Source organism: Jaculus jaculus, chromosome 10 (assembly GCF_020740685.1).
Source record: "Jaculus jaculus isolate mJacJac1 chromosome 10, mJacJac1.mat.Y.cur, whole genome shotgun sequence".
NCBI lineage: Eukaryota > Metazoa > Chordata > Mammalia > Rodentia > Dipodidae > Jaculus > Jaculus jaculus.
In genome coordinates this window covers 62,461,220-62,488,235 of record NC_059111.1, presented here as the reverse complement: position 1 = coordinate 62,488,235, position 27,016 = coordinate 62,461,220, and the positions used below count along the sequence as shown (strand labels likewise).

General features: G+C 39.0%; 1 protein-coding gene across 3 annotated transcripts in view; it reads left to right on the top strand.

Moving 5' to 3' along the window:
• The first annotated feature begins 6,542 nt into the window (after positions 1-6,542).
• The window catches only part of Hepacam2 (HEPACAM family member 2), a 46,389-nt gene continuing 25,915 nt past the window's right edge, over positions 6,543-27,016 (top strand). For all 3 annotated transcript variants that reach the window (XM_045160856.1, XM_045160858.1, XR_006639351.1), the window contains exons 1-3: positions 6,543-6,634; positions 14,039-14,389; positions 18,833-19,117. In XM_045160856.1, the coding sequence (XP_045016791.1) occupies positions 6,556-6,634; positions 14,039-14,389; positions 18,833-19,117 (715 nt within the window). In that variant the 5' untranslated portion in view covers positions 6,543-6,555. The remainder of the gene's footprint in view (positions 6,635-14,038; positions 14,390-18,832; positions 19,118-27,016) is intronic.

The window sequence follows — 27,016 nt, the reverse complement described above, 5'->3', positions numbered from 1 at the left end:
GCCAATAACAGTCTGAGCAACCAGAGGTCTAAGCTACTCAGAAGCAAACACCCTGACAAGATGTACACACCAGTGCAATAGTGGCACACAGCCTCAGTGGGTAACCAATAGCCCTCTGACTGGCTAAGAGTTCCACTCAGAGTAAAGGAACCCATATCTGGAAGTGGGAACCAGATCAGAATCCTATGGAGACAAAGATTATGTTCTCCAGTGTCAAGCTCTCACTAGCCTTTGGCTAAAAGAGGAGTTCCATACATCAAATTCTCCCTAATTTAATAACGTTTATCCCATTTAAACTATGCTGACTTCACTCTCTCTTGAAGAATCTGTTCTTCTGTTTCAGAAGGTAGCAAGATTAGAGGAGATAAACCACCCCTCATTCTTCAGCCAAGCCACAGCTGGATCCACAGAGGAACTGGAGAAACAAGCAAGAGCGCTGCTTCCTTGCTATACCTGATAATCAGCACCAGGTTGAAGGAGACAGACCCAGAAGACACTCAACACCTACCAAAACAGAGATCCAGAGGCTCCTAAGAGTTCATCACTGACATAGACTTAAAATTCACCCACCATGGCTCAGGGAATTTTGTGGAAGAGGGGGTGGAAATATTATAAGAGCCACAGGTTGAGACATCATGCTCATAGGCATTCCCTCCCCCTAAAAATAACTGACTGCTGCTCCCACAATGCATAACCGACTACCCCATGGAGAATACCTGCAACCCCACTGAGGTGCATCCCCAATGGAGTGGGGTCAGGGACGAGGGAAAAGAGGGTACCAACACACAAGGTATTCATAAAAAATATGCTGTTAATAATAATAATAAATCAAAAACTGCATCCTTTTCTACTAAGAAACATATTGGCTTTAAGAAGAAACCTATCATGGTTTTTGATACCTGGGTCTTTGTGAGTGCTCATGCAAGAAACAATTGCTGGTTCCCAAGGCCTGGGTGTATCTTCCTACAAAAGTGAACAGGTCAGATCCTCAATCACAAGACAAGCAATGGAATTTTTCAGCACTTTAGATGGGCTTGGAAACTTATTCTTCCCAGTCTATCCTCCAGATGAAAGTGTAACTAGGTTAACATCTCCATTTCAACCAGATAACAACCTAAATAGCAGATCCAGAAATACCATCCCTGGGTTTCCAGCTCATGAAATCTGAGAAAAGAGTTGTTAAAATTTTAAGTCCATGATAGTTCATTACACAGAAATGGAAAATAACACAGTAGTTATGTGTAGGTAGTAGGTAGGTGACGATAATAAATCATGTATCCAGATAGCCAAGATATTTTCTTCTGATGGAAGTTACTGTTCAAACTAAAATTTCCCAAGTTATTTTCTTCTTTTGAACTATTCAAAAGGGAACAACCTCCCTGGTGTATAAAACTTAAAAAGAGGGCTGGAGAGATGGCTTAGCGGTTAAGCGCTTGCCTGTGAAGCCTAAGGACCCCTGTTCGAGGCTTGATTCCCCAGGACCCACGTTAGCCAGATGCACAAGTGGGCGCACGCGTCTGGAGTTCGTTTGCAGTGGCTGGAGGCCCTGGCGTGCCCATTCTCTCTATCTCTGCCTCTTTCTCTCTGTCTCTCTAAAATAAATAAAATAACACCAAAAAAAACCTTAAAAAGAGCAACAGGATAATAAATATATTTGAAGTATTAAAATATATGTACAGATGTTTAAAGTCATATAGTAGATATTTGTTGTATAAAATAAGATCAGTCTTACAATTTAGATAAACTAAACTGTAAGCTTTGCACCATAACTTTAAAAATAATAAAAAATCCCTGGCCATTCGCACATATATATACACACACAAGCACACACCTACCTGTACAAGACTGTGTATGTATTCTTCTTCTTCTTCTTTTTTGTTTGTTTGTTTTTTGTTTTTTGAGGTAAGGTCTCACTCTGGCCCAGGCTGACCTGGAATTCACTATGTAGTCTCAGAGTGGCCTTGAACTCATGGCGATCCTCCTATCTCTGCCTCCTGAGTGCTGGGATTAAAGGCGTGCTCCACCACACCTGGTTGTGTATGTATTCTTATGTGATTGCACAGAGAGAGGGAGAAACAGTCCCAGTGTCTCTCTATCACTGTAGATTTAATCATTGTGGACTTAGATTGTTTTTAAGTTAATTAGCTTTCTCATTTTAAATGTAAATATAACTGTGACCAGTAAACAATAAGGCTATAAGCCCTTTTTCCTGAACAGTGGGGTAGAGTAGCAACCATGGTATGAGATATTGTGGTGAGAACTGTCTTATAATGATAAAATACTTTGAACTATCTCTGGTAGCATTTTTATTTAAATCTTACACATCACAAGCATTATAAAAAGCCAACATAGTTGAAAACTGGATCCTCCCTCCAAAGCCTGAAGTATTCAGTGCTTGAAACAGTTAACTTTAAAAAGAAGCAGAAAGGGCTGGGGAAATAGCCCAGTGGTTGAAGTCACTTGCTTGCAAAGCCTTATGGCCCAGCTGCAATTCCCTAGTACCTAAAAAAAGCCAGATGAGCAGGGTGGAGCATTCATCTGGATTTCATTTGCAGTGGTAGAAGGGTCTGGTGTGCTTATAATCACTCTTTTTGCCTGTCTCTCTCTCTCTCAAATGAACAAATAATAATATTTTTAAATTAGTAAGTAAAGCTGGGCATGGTGGTATACGCCTTTAATCCTAGCACTTAGGAGGCAGAGATAGGAGGACCAAAGTGAGTTCAATGCCAGCCTGGGATACAGAGTGAGTTCCAGGTCAGTGAAGACTAGAGTGAGACTCCACATCAAAACACACAAACAGACAAAGAAAAAACAATGAAAATTGAAGCTGGAGTGATGGCTCAGCAGTTAAGACACATGACTGCAAAGCCTAATGACCCAGGTTCAATTCCCCAGTACCCACATAAAGACAGATGCACAAAATAGTATGTCTGGAGTTTTGTTTGTAGCAGGTGAAGACCCTGGCATGCTTGCGTGCCCCCCCCCTCTCGTTCCTTGCAAATAAATACATAATATTTTAAAATAACAAAATACACTTTAAAAGGGCTTCCTTCTGAAATGCTCTAAAGAACCTAAATTTAGAGCTGGAGAGATGGCCTAGAAACCTAGGTGTGATTCCCCAGTACCCAGGCAAAGCCAGATGAACAAAGTGGCACACAAGTCTGGAGTTCATTTGCAGGGACAAGAGGCCTTGGTGTGCCCATGCTCACTCTCGCTCTCTCTCCTTCCTCTCTCAAATAAATAAAAATATTTTTAAAGTATCTAAATGAGCTTAATCTTTATGAAAGCAATGTTAGCTCAAAAGCTATAAAGTCAGTTATCATATTCTACAGAGAACGATCAGGGCTTCATACCACCATTTTAGAACCTCATTTTTTTCCTCAAGTTTGGCCACAAAGCCAAACTTTTAACTTTTCTTTTTTTTTTTTTTTTTTTTTTTTGGTTTTTTGAGGTAAGGTCTCACTGTAGCACAGGCTGACCTGAAATTCACTATGGAGTCTCAGGGTGGCCTCGAACTCACGGTAATCCTCCTACCTCTGCCTCCCGAGTGCTGGGATTAAAGGCGTGCGCCACCACGCCCGGCTTAACTATTCTTAAGAGTCATGCAAAAAGAGAAAACTGGCAATAGTTGAAGTTAAATTTGCTGGTATGACATCTGTGTGAAAATATCCCAAATTCAGAAATCACTCCCACAGGTGAGTGTACCTAACAACTACCACTAGAGGGCGTTTGGTTTTTTTGGTTCTGCCTGCTACATGGGTAATGGCACATTTTTTTAATGTGTATGCTGACAGGAAAAGATCTTGTGTTAAATTATTATCATCACAACTAGCATCACCTATATCATAATAGAATGGATATCTTAATACAACGAAAGGAATGGGTAGAAATATCGAGAAATTTTAAGCCCTTTAAAATAGATTAGATTTGACATTAGAAAAAAAACTGCATTATCTTTGTTTTTCATGTTTGCCAAGAACTAAGGAATCATCATAGTGGCCATCACTTTGAGAACACTGTAAAGAGGTTATTTATAAGGACACTGAGGCAATAGTGGCACACTGCCATGGTGGGTAACCAGATGGTCTTGAACTGGCTAACAGATCTGCTCATTGGAACAGAACCCATAGCTGGTTCTGGGAAACAAGTCAGAACGATATCTTTTAAAAAGCCTGCTCTCCATTATCAACCTCCCACCAATCGTGGGCTACAAGAGGGCCTACACCTAATAAATTATCTGTAAAATAATAATGGTTATCCCATTTATCTGGTGCTGACTTCACTCTCCATTGGAGAACTTACTTCTCTTTTTCAGATGGACTCAGATCCTGAGGAAAGAACCAGCCATTGCACCTCACCAGGGCCCCAGCTGAAACCATAGAGTATTTGAGGAAATGAGCAAGAGTGCTGCTTTCTTGGTGAACCTGGTACCAGCACAATGGTGAAGGAGATAGACGCACAGAACACTCACCTCCTACCAAACCAGATATCCAGAGACACAGATGCTCCCAAGACCTCAGGATGGAAGTAGACCTAAAATGAACCCAACATGGCTCAGGGAAACTTGCAGAAGGGGGAGCAGAAAGATTATTAGAGCCACATGTTGGGATATTATTAACAGAGACATTGCCTCTTTACCATAACTTATGGCTAACCCCACAGGGCAAAACCCACAATCCCCAATGATGAGGGTCCCTGCAGAGGGAGGAGGACAGGGAGGAGGCTAATGATGGTGCCAACATGGCTGTATACACACTGTGTACATAACAGAATGAATTATAAGAAAAAAATAAGTGTTGCAAAAAAGGGGGACACTAAGATTAAGACTGAGCCCCATGGGGTTGCAGGAGCTTATGTGATATCTATGGAATTTCCTTTTTAGTTTCTCAATTGGCTTCTGTGCAATCATTAAAATATATGTGCATTCTTAAGCATCGACTGAAAAGCAGAAGGCTTAAGTTAAGGAGTGCATGGACTTTGTGATCACTGTGTTCAGATGCTAACTATTATAAATACACCATTCATTCTCTTCAAGGAGCTCAGAGGGAAAATATACATGTCATCTAATAAATTGAGGGAATAACGTAAGTGCTAAAACAGACATATGTATGGCACTCAGAGATTGTGCAGAGAAACTTGTGGTATCGTTATTACTCTGGGTTAGGAGAGCTCTTTCCATATTCCTGAAAGAAATCATGAAGTGACAATGACAAGGACTCCAGTTAGCAACAGTGCTCTCTTTCCCCCTTTCTAGACAAGTTGGAAACTTTGATGCAAAGACAAATTTGAGTTCCAAGATACCTATTCTTTTTTCATTCTTCATTTCATTTGAGCCAAGTCTCCCTTCAATTATCAGCGAACATCAGTGAGCCTTCACTGTTAAAACTGACTTATGCTAGGAATTCTTCTTAAGTCAGAATTGGTTATGTGTGTTCTTTTGTACACAGGGCTTAGATCAGAGCTTCCTTACAAATGAAAGACGACTAATATCTTACTGGATTAGAAGAAATTTAGTCTAGGGGCAGATGTAGCCAGTCTATCACAACAGAGGTAAGAGCTTTTCTGGATGACGGTTCACTTCCTCTAAGCTTCAGCTTTAAAAATATGACTTAAGATATTATCTGTTGGCTTATGCTTTTCATTGTAATTGTGCATACCCGGTGTTTCAGCCCCACTTGGAAACACACCTGTGCCTTGCTCATAAAACGAAGATGCAGCCAGGTATGGTGGCACACGCCTTTAATCCCAGCACCCGGAAGGCAGAGGTAGGAGGATTGTCTTGTGTTCAAGACCACCCTGAGACTACATAGGGAATTCCAGGTCAGCCTGGGCTAGAGCGAGACCCTCTCTCAAAAAACTGGGGCTGGAGAGATGGTTTAGCTGTTAAGGCACTTGCCTGCAAAGCCAAAGGACCCGGGTTTGATTCCCCAAGACCCATGTAAGCCAGATGCACAAGGGGGCACATGTATCTGTAGTTCATTTGCAGTGGCTGGAGACCCAGCTGTGCCCATTCTCTCTCTCTCTTTCTCTCTCTCAAATAAATAAAAATACATTTTTTTTACAAAACTAAGATGCATCCATAGATTTCCCAGCCAGTTCTAAATATGGCAGAAAAATATTTTTTTAAATACTTCAGTGATTTGTTTTGGTTCTTTTTTACATTTGTTACAGGTTAATCAATAACTTCGTGAAGGTACACAAACTTATTTTTTAAAACTTTTCAAATTTCAAAATAATGGCATAATTTTTCATGGAAGTAAACTAGATTTTGTTTTTATTTCTTATGAAGTCTCCAAGAAGGATGTTTTCCTCCTTTTGACGGTTACAAAATATCACCGAGAAACTGTTCTAAAAGGCACAGCCCTGTCTTCTGCAAAACATATAACAGGTGTTCCCACTCCCTGTGTACTTTGTATACACATTCATTTTGTATTCAAATCACAGAAGCAAGAGGCAGGATAGGGTCTGTTACCTCCCTGCTAATTTCCCTAGCAAATAAACCAGCAGCTGCTGGTCTATGAACCAACTTGCCACTGAGAACAGGGCACCGTATGCATGGGACAGGATGCTTCCATGGAGTCCTTTAGCAGCAGAGTCGGAATCTTTCAGTGCAAAATATGTCTCCTATTCCTAGGTAAGGCCCTGCATGACATGTCTTTTAGGTGGTTAGAGTTTTGGTTGTGAGATTTATGTGTGTGTGTGTGTGGCTTTCTTTTTGTGGGCATAAGATAAATATTTGCTTTAGGCTGTAGATTTTCTCAGTTAATGGAAGAACAGGTCAAAACCTTTTAACAATAACACACTGTTCCAGCAGGGAGACAGGAACATGTAGGAGAAATAGGGTTCAGTAAATCATTGTTACTGTTTTCTTGGAACAACCATCATCAGTAGCTCACTAAGAAAGTGAAGTCATTGGAAAAACCTGATGTTCTCTTTACAGGTTTTACATATAGGCTCAATAATCTTTAGTGAGTATCTTTTGGAAAATATTCTAATAATGCATGAAATCAAGACATGTAGAACGAAACTTAAAACAATTTATATCAATGGTTTTCTTATAAGGATACTGCTTGTGCTCAAGACACTAATACAAGCTGTTGATTCTATTTTATTATAAGTTACCTATCTTGTGAAAAGTGGGGAAAGGTGACATTCTATTTAAATTAACAAAAGGGACAACTGTGTTAAAAAAAAAATACACACATGATTTCTCCAAGATGCTTTTAGCCTTTCCCTTTGTTCATGTTCAGTCTATTAAAAAATTTTTGTATCTCAATATTTTTCTGTTGTTCTCATTATCTTTAGACTTTAGAAATCTCTCTCCACCATTTCACTCTTATCTGCAGAGATTCTTTTCATTCAGGGTTCCTATTTTCCACTCTTCCTACTATGTCTTAAAAGTCAAGTTAGTTTTTGCTTTGTTTCCATTCGATAGATAGAAACTTAAAAGGGGATTTATCCCTTTGATTTTAAAGACAACTTAGATTCATTAGCAGTTAGAGTTTGGACTTCTTTTAGGTACTGAGAGCTTTACCTTATTTTGTTGCAGTTTTCTTTATAAATGTGATGATTCAAAGTTACACGTACTAAAAGTACATCTCTCACTGATATGAACAACTCCTTTGCTTCTCATAGCTGTAATTGTACCAGTTACAATGGCCATGTTATCAACTTCATGTTCATGTTTTGAAATTTTTTTTGAAAAATTGAACAATTGTCATAACTTTGATATCTTCCTTGGCTTTTTAATTAACCTATTTTGGTATCCCATTTGTTTTTAATTTCAAAACAGTAAGACTGCTCTTTTCATAAGTAATGTTTTTATAATTGGCCTTAAGAACTTGGGACAGGGCTGGAGGGATGGCTTAGAAGTTAAGGTGCTTGCCTGCAAAGCCAAAGCCAGGTTTGATTCCCTAAGACCCATGTAAGCCAGATGCACAAGGTGGCACATGCATCTGGAATTCATTTGCAGTAGCTGGAGGCCATGATGTACCCATTCTCTCTGTCTCTGTCTGTCTGTCTGTCTGTCTGTCTGTCTGTCTCTCTCTCTCTCTCTCTCTCTCAAATAAATTTTAAAAAACAGAATTTTGGGTGATTCAGCTGAAAAATTTGACTAAAATAACATTAGGATAAACTTGGGAGAGATCACATGTTCACTAATAAAGTTGATATTATATCTCAAGATTTTCTTTCTCATTCAAATTCACCTTCCCCTGTAGACAGTGTGTTGCAAAGGTGACAAGCAATATGCAAATCTTATTTCTTCTAACTGTATTAAATTTTTCTTGTATCTTTTTTTTTTTTTCCTTTTCAAAATAGGGTTTCACTCTAGCTCAGGCTGACCTGGAATTCACTATGTGTTCTCAGGGTGGTCTTGAACTCCCAGAGATCCTCCTACCTCTACCTCCTAAATTCTGGGATTAAAGGCATGTGCCACCATGCCCAGCTTTCTTGTACCTTTTACAACAAAATCTAAAAATACTGAAGTTCCAATGTCCGATTTTACAATCTACTCAAAACACAAATTCCTAATTTCTATTTTTTCTAAAAATGTGAGAGTTTATTATTAGTCAACAATAGTTGTGTTATGCTTGCTCTATCATGCATGGTAATGTGGAAATAAATGTCAACTATTTTGAGCTACAGCAGAGGTCACTTTGTGAAGCCTAATGTTTATATTCAAGACAAGGGAACAGGTCTGGGGAGTTCTTAGTTGCTGGAATATGAATAACATTTGCAGTATACTTTCATGTATTCCTTAACACAATATACCTTTAAAACATACTTTTGTTATACATCTTAAAGGAAAATTATTCTCTAAAAGTGAAGTTACTTTTGTAATTCTATATGCTAGGTTGTACATATTATCAATGTTTCTCCAAGTTAGTGTTAATGCCTTATATACAAAAAAAAACTCAGCAGTTCTTTTTCTATACTCAGAAGATATTAGTGACTCTAGTAAAATTAAATTTTCCTTTAAATCCAAATATTTGAAATATCAAAAGAAAAATAAAATTTCATCAGTTTTATAACATTTATTTTCTTAAAGCTTATTTTTTCAGAGGATTGCTATGAATAATCATTTTAATCCTTGAAGTTTCTCATGAAACTAGAAAAGAACATTTGATTTCTCACAGTAAAGCTTATTTTTCTAAAATTAGTAAACCACAGCATGAATGCATTGCATCTGTAGTAGGAAATGCATCGGAAGAAAGCCTATATATTTCTAAAATATACAGGAAACATCCAATGACCTGATTATTCCCTTAATTGTATCATATCAATTGGTTCATGTCTTTTGTGAAGAAAAGGTTTTAGATAGTTGATATTAAAAAAGCTAATTTCTTACTGATATTCTTACAATTGGTTACTTAATTTGTTTCATAAAGATAGTGTAGGCAGTCTCCAAGCCAATATCTATTGTAACAGATGTATTATCTCTCACTGTCATACACGTTTGAAACAGGAAGTATATATACATATTTGGAAAATAAGTTTTTATTTAATTTCATACAAAAGCATTGAATATAGCCAGAAATTTTGATAACAATGCATTATTGAAGGTGTACTATTACATCATTCAGTCTCTAAATGAGCCCAAGGAACTAGCTTTTCTCCCTTGTACAATGTATGTAAATGCCATATAAATTCTTGTTTATATTTAGCATGATGGTACATACCTGTGATCCCAGCATTCAAGAGACTAAAGCAGGAGGCCCAGGCTTGACTAGTCCCATTTCCATACAGTGAGGCTTTGTCTCAGAAAAAAAAATAAAATAAAATTATTGTGTACTAAAATGGTTTTATTTTTTTCTGGGCTACAAGATTTGTAAATGTATTTAATATTTTACGAAAGAAAGCTTTCTCTTCATAACTGTAGTCATATTCTCTAAGTCAGTCTATATCCATACTTAAGATCCAACATGTGGACAAAGATCCAAAAGTTAATAACATTTATAGTCAGATGATATTGTCACCTCATGGTACTGCAGTACCTGCCAACCATTTCCAGAATATTAACTGAATCTCAACCAATATTTTTCCATTGCAATTACAGAAAATAGATTAAAGGGCTTCTTCTCTGTGCCAAAAAAAAAAAAATGAAAAGAATAAAACACAAGAACTTTTGCAATAACTCCTAAAGTGAGAAGATAAGAATTGACCATTATTTTATTATCTATTTATGTATGTATTTGCAATCAGGGAGAGTTAGAGATAAATACATGGAGAGAATGGGCATGCCAGGACCTCCAGCCATTGCAAAGAACTCCAGATCTGGCTTTATGTGGGTACTCAAGAATCAATTCCAGGTCATTAAGCCTTGAAGGCAAGAGCCTGAACCACTAAACCATCTCTCTGGCCCCCAGTCTGACCATTATTGCATGCAGGCTTTATATACTTATATCCCAATATCTCACTCTTTCCCAGGTTCTTAGGGTGACTGTGAAATGCCTAAATGCACCAATAAATCAAGCAGCCACTTCATTTTACTTCAGCCACACAGCTCTTCCCAGTTCATTGTCAAGGCAATGATGCAATTCCTCCCATGCCCACTTTACACAGAATTGCACTTCATTAAATATCCAGAACTTGGCAATAAATAAGTGGACTAAAATGGAGACTCAATATTTCAAAATTCTTTTAAGGCTTTCATCATGAAATGTAGGTGGCTGCTGCCCTGAGAGCGGGGGAGGGGGGGACCCTCATGATATCAGTAACATGAACAATTTGAAAATTGAGAAAGGCTTTAGACTTCATCTAATATCACCATATTTTCATACATGAAAAATTGACTGAGCTTTAAAATGGCTTATTTAAGTTCACATAGATGACCAAAATCAGGTTTATCCCACGTGTGTATCCTGTACTAAGACTTAATATTTTGGTGGATTTTTACCTTTATTAGAGTATCATATACAGTATTTTTTCTGCAAGTATAGAAAAATGGGTTCCTAAATGTTCTCATTTCAAAGCCATTTTGCAAGTGATGATTTTAAGACTTGCAGGGAAACATAGTCCAAGGGAGTCTAAGGTCAGGAATGAACCTTGAGACATGGTTAATAAATATTTTCAATGCATTCTAGTAAAAAGGAAGTAAAACACTTAACAGATGCAGTGAAAATTATGTTTCACATATTTTCAGATAGTAATAATGACTACTAAAAAACTAGTTTTTATTCATTGCTTATCAAAAATGTTATCAGAAATTCTCTATCACCAATTTTGGCAGAAGGTATGCAAGCGCATTTATTTGTGCAGAACACATGTATTGTAGGAACAATCAGTTCCTGCTCTGGGCATCCATCCTGAAAGCCCAGTATTTTCTAAATGGGTGACTGTTAACATTCCCTGTCCATCTCTCAGCCTCGGCTTCACATCTCTTAGAACTCACTAGTTGTAAGACATGGATTCACTCACTCTTTTCCTTTCTCTCTCCTATTATTTCTCCCTCTCCTCCCCAAAAGACACTATTCCTTTACTGTGATATACTGAATCTTTAAATTTCCTAAAACCCGGTTCCCTCAAGTTCTAATTATTCAGATTAGGAAAACCCCAAATTTCATGTTCTTTCACTGGTTAGTATGGAAGCAATTCATCACACCCCTGGGATCCTTTGGATATGGGCCCACCACAGTGGATGTGAAACTACACACTGTTCTCAGAAAAATACTTCCCCAGAGACCGTAAGATGAGTCCTTATGTTTCTGTTCTCCTCATAGTTACATACATCTTAGGCCATATGGTCACATGCAGTCAGGCGTTGGCAAGTCTGTTTGCCCTTTCACCTCATCTTCTGTTCCCCTCTGTTCTTTCCTTGTGAATCTTTGCTTTAACTTCCTTGCCAACCCGAGAGTCTCATTCTCCACCCTGGGGAGGAAAGAGAAAAACTTCACATTGGCAGAACTTGATTCCTCATGGGAGCTGAGTGACATGTTTGAGTTTCTTCATAAAACTTATCACAAAAGACAAACAGGCTATTCTCCCTTTTCCTTCTTCGTATCCATAGCCACCATAACATGACTTAGACAAAGGATGACAAACTCAAAAATAATGGAAATGAGAAGTAATCAAACAGGATAAGCACTCTGTATGCATGTATGCACATATGTGTGTGTGTATATATATATATATATATATATATACATATATATATGCATTTATATATGAAAATTGAAATTTAAATCCTCCAATTATTCTATATTTCTATCTCTTCCCACATGCTAAAGGATTCTATCCCAGCTCTGTTCATCACTGTTCTGCTTCACTAACATTTTTCTTTCCATATCATGCCCAGTAGCTAAAACCTTGATTTCACATTTTCCATTCCTGCTCACCTTCCACTTATTTTTTTTGTGGGGGAGTGAGTTAGGGTCTCACTCCAGCTCAGGATGACCTGGAATTTACTATGTAGTCTCAGGATGGCCTCAAACTCACAACAATCCTCCTACCTCTGCCTCCTGAGTAATGGGATTAAAGGCATGCACCACCACACCTGGCTTTCCACCCTATTTCTTTTATCCCCTTCATAGAAAAACTCCTCAAGGCATCAATACTTACCTCACTATTTTAAATTTATGTTCTATTTCCTTTCCTGATCAAAATAGTCCACATTTAAATTTTTCACATTTCTCACCCCTTCCCACTATCTCAAATGTCCCTCTGATGGAGATCTCATTCTGACCCCCTTACAAAACTTAGGCTTGAAATATTGAGTTAGAGTTCCTAAAACATAGTAGACTGAGCTAAAATGGATTCTTTTCCCACTGAAAATGCTTAGAAATGATCATCTTAGAACTAATACAAGGTTGGAGAGATGGCATAGTGGTTAAGGATCATGTCTGTGAAGACTAAAATCTCCTGTTCGAATTTCTAGGTCCCATGTAGCCAGACACACAGTGATGTAAGCATGCAATATCAAATATGCACACAAAAGGTCACATGCATCTGGAGTTCATTCACAGCAGCTGAAAAGCCCTGGCATGCCCATTCTCTCCCTCTCTCTCTCTTCTTCTTTCTTGCTCTCTGTCTCTCTCTCAAAAGAATAAATAAATAAACTAATACATAATAGTTTGATATAAGATGGGGATATGTTCAGGTCCTGGAAGCTAAGAAATACATGCAAACATAAGACATACCAATAAGTTCATGGGTTCAAACACTCCTCCGTGCTCCCTGGCTATTCCTGCCTCTAGTTCTCTCCTGAACTACATTAATCAGCCTTTTATGTCTACTGCATACATTCAACATTGGCTCTTGGGTGTCTCATGAGCATCTCAAAATGAGTGTGGCCAAAACTGACTTCTGGTCTTCCCCTTCTCCAAAACATTGTTTTCTGCCTCACCACTATGGTATCTATAATCCTAAGATCCTCCTCAATTTGTCCTGAACACCTCATTGACTTCACTGTGCTCCTCCACTGTGCTTCATCTGACCCTGCCTGTTGCTATTCCTCCAATACACCAATCAGAATCCTCTCTGGACAGGAGTGACTGTACTTGCTTCATAAAAGTTTAACGTAACTCTTGATGGGTTATTTGCATTTGACAAGGTTTCAAACCAAAGGGAAAATCTTCCAGAAAAAGGAGTGTCATTTCAGAGGGCTTAGGGGAAATTTCTTGAAAGGAAGTAATTCCTTAGCATTTGTGGACTTAAATTCCCCAGTATATAATGATATAAATATTAACATAGTCATAATTTCAAATGTTTTAAGGGTTTTATTGGACTTTAGAACTAATAATATCTCAGTTCTCCTTTTCCTATTACTCTTTAACAGTGGTAGATAATAACTTCTGCTTTTCCTTTGGCCTTGCCTTTAGAGAATGCATGCAACCAGGGATGTCTTTGGGTGGAGTCTCTCAAATGCAGGTTTCTGAGACAAATATTTACTTCTACCTGTAACGTCTACTGGAATAGTTTGTACTTAGAAGCCTCCTTCTTTGAAAAGGATTATCATCTGATCGAGTTCTCTCTACAGATGCCTGGTTGGATTATGAGATGTGGCTCCGGGTCTTCACTGTCTTTCTTCCTTTTGTGGTAGGTGCTGGTTTGGGGTTGAAGGTTACAGTGCCATCACACACTGTTCATGGTGTCAGAGGACAGGCCCTCTACCTTCCCGTGAACTATGGCTTCCACACTCCAGCATCTGACATCCAGATCATATGGCTCTTTGAAAGACCTCACACGATGCCCAAATACTTGCTGGGCTCTGTGAATGAGTCTGTGGTTCCGGACTTGGAATACCAGCACAAGTTCACCATGATGCCACCCAATGCTTCTCTGCTCATCAACCCACTGCAGTTCACAGACGAGGGTAATTACATCGTGAAGGTCAACATCCAGGGAAATGGAACTCTTTCCTCAAGTCAGAAGATACAAGTCACTGTTGATGGTGAGTCTCTTATGACAGTCTGGAGCAGGCTGAGTGGGGCTAGCAGAGGCTCAGGACACCAGCTTCCTGGACTTCAACCTCCTGGCTCTGCAACTCTGGCTAAATTAACTAATCCTCAAAACCTCACTAGTTACATTCCCGACCTCAAGAGGCTTTCTGAAGATTGAGACATGCATGCCAGGGTTGTGCCTGGTGCAGAGCAGTAGATGATCAAGCATTGGGTAAAACTTATTGTTTCTCTGAGAACTACCAAATATAAAGTTGCTCATAGAACGAGATGAAGAAAATTTTATTTTCTCACTAGTACGCTACACAGTTGGAAAACCCCTTGTTGTTAATCACATGCAGATTTTTTTTTTTAGTTTTTTTGTTGTTGTTCCTCTTCATTTTTACTTATTTATTTGAGAGCAACAGACAGAGAGAGAAAGAGGCAGATACAGAGAGAGAGAGAGAATGGGCATGCCAGGGCCTCCATCCACTGCAAACGAAGTGTGTGCCCCCTTGTGCATCTGGCTAACATGGGACCTGGGGAATCAAGCCTTGAACTGTGGTCCTTAGGCTTCATTGGCAAGCGCTTAAACGCTAAGCCATCTCTCCAGTCCCACATGCAGATTTTTATTTGATACATTTGGGGGAGGATGAACCAAGGGTTTTATGTAATGACAATAGAAGTTTCTGGAAAGTTTCTCTGAGGTATAGAGTCAGCTAACTTTCAGACATTTGTTTTCAGCCTGTTAAGATATAAATGGCACACCTCAAATATACAGGTACAAAGAACAAATTCTTCTTTTTCTCTCTATATCTGTTTGTTTGACAATGTTCATTTAGTATATATCAAGTTGGTTCTATTAGTTACTCATGCCAAAATCTTGCAAATCTTATACCTTACATCCAATCTGCATGAAAACCCTAGTGACTTTACCTTTAAAATAGAGTCCAACCATTTTCACTCTCTACCCTTTACTGCCTTGCTCAACACTAGTAGCTATAGAGCCTAAACAATTATAAAGCTTGCCTTCCAGCCTCTGCCTGTGCTCCTGGAACTCTCATAGCTTTCCATCTCACTTTAAGTGGAACCAAAGTACTGACAGGGCCCTGCAGGGCCCAACACCTTCAACACATATCTAACTCTATTTTCTACCTCTATCCACCTATTATCTTGTTCTAGTCTCACTGGTCTCCTTGCTCTTTCTTTAATAGGACAGACACATTTTGGGGCCTTTGTTCTCGCTCACTAGGAGAAACAATTTTCTCCTAGATGTTACTTTCCTTATTTCCTTTAGGTCTCAGCTCAAATATTACAGTGTCTGTGAAACCTTTTCTGGTCACTCTCTATAAAAATATCATCTTATACACACACACACACACACACACACACACACACACACACATACACACCCACACACACACCACATGCATCATAGTAACTACCTATCTTCAACTCTGTGTATCTCTTTTTCACAGAACTTAGTATCACCTGGACACGGTACGTATTCTTGTTTTATTTTCCTGACTGGAGTATGCGGTCGTGGAAGAAGGGGCATTATCTGTGCTGCTTGCTGCTTTGTCCTTGGAGCCTAAGCCCTTGCTGCCTGGCTACCGGCTCGTCTTTGGGGTAATGGGTGGCAGCAGAGAACACAGGGTAGGCTGCTGGGGACGCAGGCTCTGGAAGCAAATGCCCAGAAAACAATTATGAAGAAAGAGAAGAAACACCTGACAGAAACTTTAATTTTCACAGTTTTCCTGCAAAAGTTTCCCTTAAAACTTACTAGAACTTGCCTTGCATGGTAATGAGTTGTGAATTTGGACTTGTTTAAAGAAATGAGACCAAAATTTTAGTAAAGCCTTAACAGGTTCTTAGGGCCTAAGAGGGAAAAAAAATCTCAGAAAGGAAAGTTTCACATGTGAGTTAAACTGTTCTAGGGAAGTGTATGATCACAATACCAATGACAATTCTATTGGTTGGCTTTCCTCATACTACCATATTACCTAACTATGTCATGCCTCACATATTTCACAGAGAAAAGCATAAGGAATACAAGTGTTTGGATATAAAAAGTATATGATTCGGTTTTCTTCTTTAAATCATAAAAACATAACCAAAATGCTATTCTGCAACCTTTGCTCTTGCCAAGGAAGACAAAAGATTGAATTAAATGGACAAGCTACGTGATGACATTCTCCTGGAAAACTGCTGGAGGCTCCCAAGCTTTTCAGCTGCCCTACAAGTTGTTTTCAGCCTCATTTCCCCTTATCTCTCATTTGCTTCCATCTCCGCTGGGCTAGAGAACTAGATCTGGGTGTGCCATGCTGTATGGGCTCCACTGGAGAAAAATGGAAGCCGAATGCATGGTAAATCTGCCTAAGGAAGATTCAGTAACCTCAACTAAAAGCTGACAGGAAATCAGAACTTCAGTACTGGTGCGAGTTATGTCACCTGCGTGGCATCTAATTTTGTGTTCTGTGATCCTGCATAGACGGAGAATATTTAATACGTATCACACGTATTAACTGAGAAAAGCATTGCCAAATGTAAATCCCTTTCCTATTTGTCACTGAATGCACTGTAATTCTTTGCAAGCCACTGTTTTCATCAAAAACTTCAATGAAGCCAGGAGTGGTAGAGCCTTTAATCCCAGCACTCAGGAGGGAGGCAGAGGTAGGAGGATTGCTGTGAGTTCAAGGCAATGCTGAAACTACATAATGAATTCCAGGTCATCCTGAACTACAGTGAGACCCTACCTCGAAAAAACAAAAAAAAAAAAAAAAAACCCAAATGATTGATGAATGTTTGTGAAGTTTTATGTAATTAACACTTTTATCCATAAATATAGAATTTAAAAACAGAGAGGAAATATTTACTTTTCCTTATATGTATCCATTTGATAAATATTAGGTGCCTCCTGCATACAACATTCTTAAGATAAAACTACTTTCTTAACACTTGACTTCATATAGGAACTTCTGGGATATGCCTTCTATAGCTCAGACTTGACAAACCACCATTAATACATCTGATATTAACAAATTGAGTCAGTGTTGAAATGTAGGCTTTGGTTTGTTAAAGTAACTAACAAAGCTGTTTCAACATAAATGCAAGGTAACTAAAACCTGGTTAAAATGTTTTAATTTAACTAGCTAAGGTTTTGACATAGAAAAAGAAATTGTAGGGTGGGGGAGATGGCTCAGTGAGTTCATAAAGTACTTGCTGCACAAGCCTGAGGACCTCAGGTTGGGTCAGTAGTACTCCCATGTACATCAGGTAGACATGAGGGCATGCTTGTATCCCAGCACTCAGGAGGCAGAGACAAGGGACTCCCCAGAACAAGGTGGTTAGTTAACTAGCCAAATCAACCAGCCATGGGCTTCACTGAGAAACCCTGCCTCAGTAAAATGGAGAGTGATAGAGGAAGACACCCAATGCCAACCTCTAGCCTCCACATGTGCACACACACATACATACACATATGCATGTACCCACATACATGCAAACACATATGCATGCAAAAAACTAAGAAATTTTGCCCATGGGAGTTCCAAAAACTCTCATTCAAATCTCCAATAGTATACTATACATGAGTTTTCATGTTAGTTAGTTGCAAATTTATGGTTACTACATCTACTTCAAACAGCTATTATTAACATTAGAACAAGTCAATACAGGGGAATAGCTACAGGCATTTGGGCTAAAAGAATATATTTTTGTGTGACATATAGTAGAGCACTTGCCTAACATGTGTAACGTTCAGAGTATGCAGAAAGCACAATGAACAGGAAATAAGGATGACTGAGTTCTCAACCACCAATTACACAATATAAAAAAGTAGCCGGAATCTGGGCATGGTGGCACACGCCTTTAATCCCAGCACTCAAAAGGCAGAGGTAGAAGGGACTGCCATGAGTTCAAGACCACCCTGAGTCTACATAGTGAATTCCAGGTCAGCCTGGGCTAGAGTGAGACCCTACCTCAAAAAATGAAAAAAAAAAAATACACAAAAAGTAGTCGGGCACGGTGATGGATGCCTTTAATCTCAGCACTTGGAAGGCAGAGGTAGGAGGATCACCTTGAGATCAAGGCCACCCTGAGACTATATAATGAATTCCAGGTCAGCCTGGGCTAGAGCAAGACCCTTCTTTGAAAACAACAGCAATAACAACAAAAACAGAAAAAAGGAAATAGCTTCATTGGCAAAACTTCAAGAGTATATATAGAATTCTGTTAGCTCTGAATATAAGTAATTTTTATCGCCGTATTGTCATTTATAGTTGTTGCCTGATTTCGTGTGTGTGTGTGTGTGTGTGTGTGTGTGTGTGTGTGTGTGTATAATAAAACATTGGAATCATTTCACTGTGACTCAATATAGGGAAGACATTTTAGAGTTCTATGTTCTATTATCATGCCATGGATGGCAAAAATCATTTCTACTTCTCTTGATATTGCAGATCCTGTCACAAAGCCAGTGGTGCAGGCTCATCCTGCTTCTGGGGCTGTGGAGTATGTGGGCAACATGACCTTGACGTGCCAGGTGGAAGGGGGCACCAGGCTGGTTTACCAATGGCTAAAAAATGGAAAGCCTGTTCACATCAGCTCCACATATTCCTTTTCTCCCCTAAACAACACCCTTTGGATTGCTCCAGTGACAAAGGAAGACATTGGGAATTACAGCTGCCTGGCAAAGAACCCTGTCAGTGAGATGGAAAGTGACATCATTATGCCCACTATATATTGTAAGTTTTTTTTTGCTTATGAATAATTTTTCTGGGAAGGTCAAATGGAAAGGCCTAGAGAATATCAGCAGCAGTTATCATTTGATCTTTGCCAGTATTATTGCTCCAAGCTGGTTAAAATCACATCACCTTGTCATTGACTTGTCATGAAATTGATCTCCTAATACAACCCTGTTTTCTTGAGGTAAACTTGAAATACTGATCATAGGCCATTCAGGGTAGAACTTGTGATTCACTACTTGAATTCAAGAATGCAGAACCACTGGACATGGTGGCACATGCCTTTAATCCCAGCGCTTGAGAGGCAGAGGTAGGTGGATCACCATGAGTTTGAGGCCACCTGAGACTACATAGTGAGTTCCAGGTCAGCCTGGACTAGAATGAGACCCTACCATGAAAAACCAAAAATAAATAAATAAATAAATACAGAACCTTGGGCTGGGGAGATGGATTGTTGGTCAAACTTGTCTGCTTGCAAAGCCTTCTGCCCTGGGTTTGATTCCCTAGTACCTGTATAAAACCAGATACATTAAGTAGTATGTGCATTTGGAGTTTGTTTGCAGTGTCAGGATGTCCTGGCATGTCCATTCTTTCTCCCTCCCCAACTCCCTTTCAAATAAATAAATTGTATTTTTTTAAAGAATTCAGAGGGGCTGGAGAGATGGCTTAGTGGTTAAGGCTGTGAAGCATAAGGACCCATGTTCAATTCTTCAGATCCCATGTGAGCCAGATGCACAAGGTGATACAAGCATGAGGGTCACGCACGCACACAAGGCAGCTCATACATCTGGAGTTTGATTACAGTGGCTGGAGGCCCTGGCACACCAATTCTTTCTTGCTTGCTAACTCTCTCTCTCCCTCTCTCTCTCATTCTACTCTCACTCTCACTCTCATATTAAAAAAAAAAAAAAGGCCAGTCTGTTAAGAAAAAAAAAAAAAAAAGGGACTGGGCGAGATGGCTCAGCAGTTAAAGGCATTTACTTACAAAGTCTGACAGTCTGGGACTGATTTTCCCAATACCTACATAATGCCAGATGCACAAAGTGGTAAATGCATCTGGAGTTTCTTTATAGTGGCTGGAGGCCCTGGCATGCCCATTCTCTCTAGCTATCTCTCTTCTCTTTCTCCATTAAAAATGAATAAATAAAAATTTAAAAATAAAATAAAGAATCCAGACCCATGCAGAAGCACCAATTTGTTGCCAAGAAGAAAACTGATAAAAGGTGAGAGGGATGTACTTTTCACTGACCAACAGGGAAAAAACTTTCCTGGGTTATACATGGGAAGTCACCCCAAAACACATCTATTCTCTATGCACATTTCTCCTTGTCATTTCTTAAAAAAAAAAAAAAAAAAAAAAAAAAAAAGGGATGCAGAGAGAATCAGAATTAAAGGAAACTAAACTATTCTATAATGTGGCTTTCAGTTTCTCAAAGTAATCAGCAATAATTTTTAAATTTAAATTCCCATTGATTCATTTTTCTGTTGTCATTAACTCTCATGTATTAATTAAGTTTATCAAACTCAGTTCATTTCATATTACCATCATAAAGTCAAGGAAGGTCCTTCCCTTCCTTTATTCCATTATTTTCCCAGCCACTGCACCACCTCTAAGTCACTTCATATTATATTCAAATTTAGCTTCCCTCAGAGTTAGTCAGTTTCTACTATAGTGATATTTTGGGCTAGATACTTCGGTCTCTGTCCTGTCCTTGCATACCAGTAGCAACTAAAAATATCTGATTATAATGATTAAAAATGTCTCTGGACATTGTCATGTGTGCCCTGGTCCAGTGGGGAGCAAACTATTCCTCCAGTTGAAAACCACTGGCATGACACTTTGAGAAGTTATTGTTGATCATGCCCGCAACCGCATCTTAATAAGAAAAGGGAGGCATGGCAAACGAAAACTTGTCACTTATGGCGCATGAGGGTACAGGTGGCACCTGGTTGATTGATAAAAGAGTAATTAAGGACTGGAGAGATGGCTTAGCGGTTAAGCACCTGCCTGTGAAGCCTAAGGACCCCGGTTCAAGGCTCGATTCCCCAGGACCCACGTTAGCCAGATGCCCAAGGGGGCGCACGCGTCTGGAGTTCGTTTGCAGTGGCTGGAGGCTCTGGCACACCCATTCTCTCTCTCTCTCTCTCTCTCTCTCTATCTGCCTCTTTCTCTCTCTGTCTGTCTGTCACTTTCAAATAAATAAATAAAAATTTAAAAAGCTATAAGCCATGGCATTCTTATGTGAACCTACTGTGAGAAGAGAAATGGAGACAAAAGAATTTCCTAGAAGCTCTCAAGTGAACAGCAAAAGACCCTACCTCAAAATGAGGCAGATGACCCAAAAGTTATCTTCTGACATTTACGTATGCGCCGTGGCACATGCACACCCACACTTGCATGCATACACACACAACTCACAAAATTGATTAATTAAAAATGAATTGGTGAAAAGATTATTAGAGTCACAAGTTGGGACATTTTGCACAGAGATATTGCATCTCCCTCATAACTGACTGCTGCCCCCATAATGCATGACCCATAATCCCCATGGGGTTTAACCTGCATACCCAACAAGAAAGGCCTCTTCAGAAAAGGGGCAGGGAGGAGGGAAATGATGGTACCAATATGTGCTGTTTACATACTAAATATTTATATAATATGTAATAAAAATAAATTTTAAAAAACATTTAAAAATTAATTGTCTACATATTTAACAAAGACTGACTTCTATTAATTAGAAATTGTGAATACAGTATTAAATCTTCTTTTGATCACTTTCATATTTAAATACAAAGATATTCACTAAGAAACATCTCATTTTACTGATACTTATTCAGTTTACTCCATTATTTATTTACTAATTCATAATTTTATTTGGTTTTAATATCAGACTTCAGGATCTTCTTTATACTAAGCCATCACTATCTATCACATGACATAAAAATACAACCTAAGCTTACTAAAAGATTTTACTGCTTCATTCTTGTCTTATTATTTGTTTTTATTTTGCTGTATTTTCTTGGTTTTAGGTAACAAATTTAAACAAATTCTGTCAAATGAAAATAGGCTACTTATTCTATCCACTGGTGTGGCAACAGCCTCTTCCACATGCACCAGGAATGTCTTGCTTGATGTTGATCCCATGGCTCTGTCTTCATCTGGTTACTATCCTCCTCATCTAACACCATCTTCTCCTGAAAGGCTCAGTTGGTCTCAGCTCCTCAGTGTCATTAAGAAATTCACTGTGGGCTGGAGAGATGGCGTAGCGGTTAAGCGCTTGCCTGTGAAGCCTAAGGACCCCGGTTCGAGGCTCGGTTCCCCAGGTCCCACGTTAGCCAGATGCACAAGGGGGCGCATGTGTCTGGAGTTCGTTTGCAGAGGCTGGAAGCCCTGGCACGCCCATTCTCTCTCTTTCTCTCTGTGTCTGTCGCTCTCAAATAAATAAATAAATAAAATTAAAAAAAAAAAAAAAAGAAATTCACTGTGCTCCCATAAGGTGATAAACATGTGTCTTCCCTGGTCCTCAGTGCATTAAGTTTCCCTTGACTCTTCTCCATGCATAAGCACTCAGCCCCTTTCAGGAGCTCCTCATCATTTATCCTGGTATTTGTAGGGCAACATTTCATGCTGATTAAGAATTCAATAAAGGTTCTTGAACTTTACTAAAATGGAGTAGGTCTTCAAATCCTTTTCAGATCCCACTGTTAATTGATGACCTCGTGGAAAGACTAAATTCCCATTATAAGATGATAGCTGACCTTTAAAGAAAATCCTTAATCACTCAATCACTGTTATATTCCAATAATCCCATACAGACGTCCACATCATAATTCAAGATTCCAGTATGAATTGTCCATTCTGTTTCCTTGAGTTCTCTTATTGAAAGCAGGAATTATTTTTTGGTAGAAAAAAATGAAACAAAATTGATCATATATGTGTTAGATTATGGTGTCATACCTGGTACTGGCCTTGGTCAAATATCATCTCAAGTCAAAATTCAGATATCTACTTGAAGTTTACAAGATATGTATGTCTTCTAGCTTCAGCTGTAACCCAGTAATCACTGTATTTTGTGTTCAACATATGGTCCTGGTGCAGGGGTATATACTAAGTGATAAAAATTAAAGGAAAAAAACAGGTCATTCACAGTAAATACTTACCATCTGCTCTGAAGCAGGGTAGCAAGCAGCATCACGATGGAAATCTAGGTACCATTCCCACCCAGTCATAAATAGTTAAAGAGAACAGATGATATATGATTTTACAAGTCATTTAGAAAACAGCTAGGCCTGAGGCAAAGAGTTCGTTTCTATTTGGGAGCATTCTGCCAAAGGCAAGAAAGTGAACCATAATCCAAAGCCAAATGGAATTATCCTTTTGTTTTCATCTTCTGTATTAGAGGCCACTGTTGGTGTGTCACTCCAAATGTCTCCAACTGGATAGCCCATTCACTAGGATAATGAGCTAGGCTCTGCCTCAGGGTAGAGAGATAGTCAGCCTAAAGTGCTGATTCATAATAAAGAAAATAGCAACATCATGTATCTGGAAAAAATAGAGTATAAGCAATGTGTACAGTGTGATATATATTTATATTTGTGTGTGTGAGAGAGAAACACAGACAGATGGAGGAAGAAGTAAAATAAGAAGATAAGGAGGGAGGGGAAAGACGTGGATTTTGGTTCTCTAAAAAAATGACAGACAACTTTGCATTGGTGATATCTCTGAATTTTAGGATGGTTTCAGTAAACATATTCTACTTATAATCAGATAAAATGTGGCACATATTAAGAAATAATATCAAGGGCTGGAGAGATGGCTTAGAGGTTAAGGTGCTTGCCTACAAAGCCTAAGGACCCAGGTTTAACTCCCAGCACCTACATAAGCCAGAATCACATCATGGTGCATGTATCTAGAGTTTGTTTCCAGTGGCTGGAAGCCCTGGTTCACATATTATTTCTCTTTCTCTCTCTCTCAAATAAATAAAAATAATTTTTAAAAGAAATAATACTAAAAGTAAGGAATTGGGATGTCTCAGTGGTTAAAGCACTTGCCTGCAAATACTAATGACCCCGGTTTGATCCTCCAAGACCCACATAAATCCAGATGCACAAAGTGGTACGTGCATCAGGAGTTCATTTGCAGTGGCTACAGGCCTTGGCACCCCCATTCTCTCTGTTTCTCTTTTCTCTATCTCTCTCTGTTTATAAATGTTTTAAAAATATTTTTTAAAAGTAAGGGCTTTAACTACCTCAAAATATTAGTTTCCGGGAACTAGATGAATGCTTCCTGGGGTGTGTGGGGGTCTGAGAGTTTGAGAGATTTGCAACCAGCCCTGAAAAGCACAGTGTAGTATATATAAAACAAAAGGAAGCCGGGCGTGGTGACGCATGCCTTTAATCCCAGCACTTGGGAGGCAGAGGTAGGAGGACCGCTATGAGTTCCAGGCCATCCTGAGACTACATAGTGAATTCTAGGTCAGCCTGAGCTACAATGAGACCCTACCTCGAAAAAGAAAAACAAAAAGAAAGCATTGTGCCAACCATGAGACCTAACAAGTAAAGAAGTAGCACAATCAAAATAAACATGTGAGTAGAGAAAAAAAGATAATCAGATTCTTTTCTACAAAAGTACATTTTATTTTAAGCTAGAGTTATTCACACATGTGTGTGTGCATGCGTGTGTGTGTGTGTGTGTGTGTGTGTGTGTGTGTGTGCACATGTGGATACTGGTACATGTGAAAGCCAAAAGTAACATTGGCTGTTGTTTTCCAGTCATTCTCCACATTGTTTTGAGATACAGTCTCTCACTGAGCCTAGAGTTCATCAGTTCAGCTAGACTAGCTAGCCAGCAATCACTGGGCATCCTCTTGTCTCCACCCCCACTCCCAGTGCTGGGATGACAGGCACACACTGCTATGCTTGTCTTTTATATGGATGTTGGAGTCCACACTCGGGTCCTCATGCTGGTGCAGGAAGCACTTTACCCACCAAGTCATCACACAAGCTATTTTATTAAATTAAGTTACTGACTTTACTCATCTAACTTGGCTCGATATGAAGACTTCCTCTACAAAGTGAACTTGTACTCCTGAATTAAATAATTATTACCTATGGGAATAATTTAGTATGTTACCTTATTCTCAATTACTTACTAGGATTTCCCCCCACAAAAACATTTTGAAGAATGCCAACCCACTTTGAAAGAAGTAATACTCATTCTTATGTGATATCAGTTGTATAACAATTTGTTTTACAGTCATATTCTGTAAACCCTGAAAGTCAGTGGGAACACAGAGATTTAAATAGAAAGGCTGAATTATATGATCATCCTTCTCTTCTTTGTTTAAAACTTGTATTTATTTATTTGCAAGCAGAGAGAGATAGGACAGAAAGAAAAAGGGCACACCAGGGCCTCCAACCACTACAAACAAACTCCAGATATATGTGCCACTTTGTGAATCTGGTTTTACATGGGTACTAGAGAATCAAACCCAGGTAGTTAGGCTTTGCAGGCAACTGGCTCTCAGACTTGACTTTGTGTACATGGACCCAAATTTCCTGCGGTCAGAAGCACAGACCAGTCCCTCCATTGGGCCCCTTCTATGTGGACCATCACCATAACCAGTGGCTCCTGGTAGGAAGCTCTGCTGGCCTTTGTCTGATCAGTGCTGAAAGGTCACTACTTCTGCAAAGGGCAAGAAGCCCTGCTTCAACATCTCCATTTCTTCTATAATACCTAGAAAGTATCATGCACAATTATGTCTCACTACTGATTACAGTTGAATAAAATGAAATTTTTACTCCTCTTACACTGCTTAACACTTCGCAGAATCCAGAATAAGAGGATTGGACTTTACATTCACTGTTTTTCACTTTGTTAGAGCAGTTTAATTTGAGACTGCTTCCCTGATTGAAATGGGAGGATCCTATAACAAGACGCTGTTCAGTCATAAAAAATGGCCATAGCTTCTTCCTTATTACCATTCTCTCTGCCTCCAGCTCCTGATTACTTTACTTTAAAAGTACAAGCCAGGGCTGGAGACATTGGTTAGTGGCTAAGGTGCTTGCCAACAAAGCCAATGGACCCAGGTTCAGTTTTCCAGTACCCAACCTAAAGCCAGATGCGCATGTACCTGGAGTTGGTTTGCAGTGGCTAGAGGCCCTGGTGTGCCCATTCTCTCTCCCTCTCTACCTTTTCCTCTCTCTGTCAAATAAATAAAATAAAAATGAAACTACAAGCCATACGCCATCATCAGATTCAACCAACTGCAAAGTGAAAATATTCAAGAAATTGCGTGTATGCTTAACATGTCCATACTTTCACATATCATTGTTTCCTAAGAATAATGTGTAACAACTATTTGCAGAAAACTTGCATTGTATTTCATGTTATAAATAATCTGCACATGATTTAAAATGTACAGGAGGGGCTGGATAGATGGCTCAGTGATTTAGGCGTTTGTTTGCAAAGCCTAAAGGCTTGGATTTGATCCCCTAGTACTCACATAAACCCAGATGCACAGAGTTGTGCATGTCTCTGGAACTTGTTTGCAGGGACAGAAGGTTCTTATGTACAGGTGGATGTACATAGGTAATATATAAATACTAATCGGTTTCTATTAGGGACTTGTACATCTACATATCTGTGTATCCAAAGGGGTCCTGGTACTAATTGCCCAGGATATTTAGGAATGACTAACCTAGCTTCTAGGTTTACCTTCTGATAGTAGAGTTACCTAATCTAAACAGAACGCAAATCTGTAGGGACCCTTCACATTTGTCCCATGTCTATAAAAAGCAAATGTGTATACATTCTCTAGATAAATATGATCTATTGCTTGTTATCTTCAGCTTCTCTTATAGTTTAAGAAATTCATTTTCCTGATGATGGATTTGTCA